Source organism: Odontomachus brunneus, unplaced genomic scaffold, assembly GCF_010583005.1.
Source record: "Odontomachus brunneus isolate Ranch 3 - 2012 unplaced genomic scaffold, Obru_v1 Obru_scaffold_161, whole genome shotgun sequence".
NCBI classification, from domain to species: Eukaryota; Metazoa; Arthropoda; class Insecta; order Hymenoptera; family Formicidae; genus Odontomachus; species Odontomachus brunneus.
Window position 1 is genome coordinate 290397 of NW_022639611.1, and position 4723 is coordinate 295119.

The window sequence follows — 4723 nt, forward strand, 5'->3', positions numbered from 1 at the left end:
CACTTGGACACGGTGCTGTGATTGGACTGTGTCCAATTGCCCCGTGTCCAACTGATATACACCCTAGGAAATGTCCATACGAGCTCCATTTTACGTCCACAGAAACTCCATGCAAAACGCCAATGGACATGCAAGAAGCGGATTAATAATATTTGGTCAAAATAACGTCAAATTGATATCATTTTGGTTCTTATTTTCTACTTGGAAAGCTATAATGTAATAAAGATCGTACTAAAATCCAATAAAAAATTAAACGTGAAAATCTATTGCATCCATAATAGATGTACAATGAACGTCCACGATGAATGTTATATGGATATCCATCATCGATGAATTATGGACGTCTAGTAGAGATCCACTTATTGTCCACCGTGGAGATGGATATCTGGTGGAGCTATCGATGATCTATGGACGTCCAATGGATGTTTCGTTCTGTGTGGGTTGGAAGTCTGTGCTCTCTAAGATGTCATATTTATTACTCATCGACGTAATAGTTTTCACATTTTTTTCCATTAGTGAATCGAAAAATATGAAAACTATTACGCCGGTAAATATATTTATAAACTTATTAAGTTACAAATACAATACACAAATAATGGCTTGGTTTACATCGTACACTTGATACGCGTACTAAATAGTAACTTTCTATTAGATAATCTTAATATCGACGATATATATAAACAATGGTATATTAAGCTGGTATAATACGCATCAGCAAAATATATTGTATTGATTGAATACGTCGCCGTTGATATGCATTGTCGATATTAAGATTATCTAATTACTATTTAGTACGCGTATCAAATGCACGATGTAAACCAGGCCAATATGATTGTAACTATGGCATGTATTAACAGTTGTTGTGTGAAATTAGTTTCATTTGTGTCTTCATTCAGTGTTTCATTTTAGTCTTTAAGTTCAATTATATGATATGATGATGATGTAGTATTGTATTTGTATTCGCAAATGAACTGAAAACTTATAATTACGGACACACACACAAAATATTTTTCACATGGTAAAATAAAAATCACAAGTATGCAATAGTTTAGGTAATAGCCGTTGTTTAATCCTGGCGGCGCTGTAGATGTTGACAAACGTTTTGCTGCAGACACAAGTTAGCGGCTAGCAGTCGGGTGTATATCAGTTGGACACGGGGCAATTGGACACAGTCCAATCACAAGTCGCTGTTCCAAGGGACCCTACAAATGTCTCTAATCACACGGTGCTGTGATTGGCTGTGTCCAAATGCACCGTGTCCAAGTGCACCGTTCCCCTAGCAGTCCATGGTTGTATAGTCAATGGTCTAGGTATAATCCTACAGAAGCGTTCCGATTGATCACGGTATGATTGGACACAACCAACCGATGAAAAGAATTATTTAATGAATTACTAGGTCGAACCAATCATTACAATCTGTGTTTAATCGCATCGTGGTCAATCGGGTCCCACCCTAATCCTACTTGCTGCTCTTGAATTAATTTCATTAATACATCTATATACCAGGTGTAGAAGTATGAAACCGGAATTTTTTTATACAAATAAGACGTCTGTTGTTCGAAAGTGATAAATAATACTTTATTCAAAATAATTTCCACTGTTTTGAACACATTTTTCCCACCTCTCTGGCAGTTTATGAATGCCGTGCCAAAAAAACTTTTCATCTTTTGAAGCGAACCAGTTATCTAGCCATTTTTCCACATTTTCATACGAATCGAAGCGTTGGTTAGCGAGAGCGTGTCCTAGCGATGCGAACAGGTGATAATCGGACGGAGCCAAGTCTGGAGAATAAGCCGCATGCGGTAGTAATTCCCAACTGAACGACTCGATCGTTTCCTTGACCCGTTTTGCTGTATGTGATGGGGCATTATCATGGAGCAAAATGACATTGTGTTGCCTTTTTGCATATTCTGGTCGTTTTTTAGTCAATGTTCGATTTAAATCGATCATTTGTTGTTGGTAGCGATTAGTATTGACGGTTTGACCAGGTTTCAGCAGTTCATAGTTCATAGTTCATAGTTCATAGTTCTTCGTTCCTCACGTCAAAATCACCACTTTTGAATTTTTTAAACCACTCGAAACACTGAGATTTACCAAGAGCATATTCACCGTAAGCTTCGACAAGCATTCGATGTGATTCTGCAGCAGTTTTCTTTAAATGATAACAGAAAATCAATGCTGTCCGCAAATCATAGTTAGTAGGCTCGAAACGTGACATGTTTAAGGTTATACAAAAATATACTAGAGAATGAAAGTTGGGGTTATGTTTGTTGACAATATTCGTCAGCTGTTAGGAGAATATAATAGCGCGGCAGTAGCGGTCTTACGGTCACTAAACTGAACGCTGGCACCATTTATAGGGGAATTCCGGTTTCATACTTCTACACCTGGTATATGTAGATATAAAGAAATTAAAAAATGGAATACAGCAATAAACTAGATTCACAATTTCATGATCATGGAAAATATTTTATTTTTCATGATCATGGAAAATATTTATGCTTTGTCTTATATACAAAACAGTTATAGAGCCAACCAATCAGAATGTTTTATTTATTGATTCCTTTATTCTGATTGGTTGTCGTAATCATTTACAACTATTTACGACCACGCTTATGCAATTGTAGAATAGCTCTAAAAGAAGTTTTATGCAGCAGAAAACCTCATTTAGTTATCTGCGCAAATTACTAGAGTTTTCTGCACATAAAACTTCATGCATAAAACGTGAAGTATTAGGGCTATCGCACACAAATTGACATAACTGCATATGCATAGCATAAGACCGTATGTACCAATGAGCATTGAGTATTAAGTCGCCATATTGGTGTTCGATGTTTAATATACGATGCTCATTGGTCCATACGATCTTATGCTATGCATATGCAGGTATGTCAATTTGTGTGCGATAGCCCTTATGCGTATCCAACCCTGTTTGTAACTAATATAGAACGACCTTTATAGAATTTCAGTACTGGCAGTGAATTTCGGAATGAGGTTTGTCGCGTCGCATGTCCCAACGCGCTCCAACGCACTCTGATTGGTAACGTCACCACGCAGACCAATCAGAGTGCGTTGGAGCGAGTAGAAGCACGTTGGGGCATGCGACGCGACGAATCTTTTGTAAAGCCAGTGGTACACGATGCTTGTTTTCGTGCTGGATTGCTTGCTGAATGAAAATATTCTATTTTGATTGGTCAGTCTTCAGACATACACCAATCAGAACAGAATATTTTCATCCAGCAAGCAATCCAACATGAAATCGTGTGCCGCTGGCTTAAGATGAACATTTTCGAACGTATTCGAAGGATGGGCCAAGATGGTGACGAATTTACGAAGCGCATCTTGGATCTCACGGTCACACAACATTGCTTCGAAAATAGCAATAACGTTTTTCTTAAGAAGTGAATATCTAAACTGACTATAATTGCAAAAAGTGCAACGTTATCTCGGTATCGTAATGCGTTCGATTTAACAGATTTCTAAGTTTCATCGCGTAATTACGGAACGTAAATCGAGGCAACTCAGTTACAGGAAGAAAACGTCGTGTTCTGAAAGTTCAACAAAGATAGTGCGTCCCGCGAAAGTAGATTCGTCATCAGCGGAATAACAATTTCGTCAGGATCGACACGGTGATGATCACGACGGTAGTCTAGTGTGCTAACATTGGTCCGGTAACCATTGACGTTTGATCTTGAAGGTTACTGTACTGACAGATTATTTACTGGTAGACTTGACTAGCGAGATAACGTAGTCAATGCGGCGGCGTGATTGCGCGCTAAGCCTGTTTTCATACTTAAATAATCGAGTGTTTTATCTATCTTCTCATCGTAAAGGAAGAATTCTGAGAAGCTAGCATGACTTCGGCAATATTGCAGGTGAGAGTGTAGAAAATATAGATTAATGGAGACTGATGTCTCATTAATAATACAGATGCAGCTATACTTCGAAGATGCAGCTATACTTCGAAGATGCAGAATATTAGCAGCTTCACTCCATAATCAATGATTTTTGCAGAAAGCCATAGATCTTGTGACAAAGGCCACAGAGGAGGATCGCAATAAGAACTATGAAGAAGCTCTCAAATTGTATGAACATGCTGTCGAATACTTTCTACATTCAATTAAATGTATGTGTGAAATAATAAGTAATATTTAATATCTAATATCTTTAAATAAACACAATATCATATATATACATACATATATATATATATATATATATACACGATATGTATGTACATATATACATACAAAGTGTCTCACACCACCGTAAGATATTTTAATATCATATTCTGAAGATAAAGTAGAATACAAAAATATCGAGGCTACAATGGTTTTTTAATTATAACTGATCAAAGATTACCAGTAATATTGCATAAAATTTGCGCGTTCAAACCTAGTAGTTAAACAGTATTCATATTGTTTTATCATTTGTTATCGACTTCACAGTTAATATTAATTTTTACTACACAGCTGATCTCTGCAAACATTAATAATTATTATTGTTATTATTAGAATTATTAAATTTAATAGTTCTACACTTGAAACAAGGATGTTTGCATTTTTGACATAAAAAATAATTATGGAAAATAATTTATTATTATTTTTATATTTTTCACGTTTTATGAGGAGTAAAATCGTATAAAAATTTTCTATGATTTTCATTAGGTATATTAATTATGTATATATATATATATATATATATATATATATATATATATATA

General features: G+C 35.7%; 1 protein-coding gene across 3 annotated transcripts in view; it reads left to right on the forward strand.

Moving 5' to 3' along the window:
- Positions 1–3272: 3272 nt before the first annotated feature.
- The window catches only part of LOC116850932 (vacuolar protein sorting-associated protein 4A), a 5279-nt gene continuing 3828 nt past the window's right edge, over positions 3273–4723 (forward strand). Inside the window, exons 1-3 of one of the 3 annotated variants that reach the window (XM_032829805.1) lie at positions 3273–3449; positions 3526–3875; positions 4015–4126. In XM_032829805.1, the coding sequence (XP_032685696.1) occupies positions 3855–3875; positions 4015–4126 (133 nt within the window). In that variant the 5' untranslated portion in view covers positions 3273–3449; positions 3526–3854. Of the gene's footprint in view, positions 3876–4014; positions 4127–4723 lie in introns of all 3 variants that reach the window. The other 2 variants (XM_032829806.1, XM_032829804.1) reach the window with 2 other exon arrangements.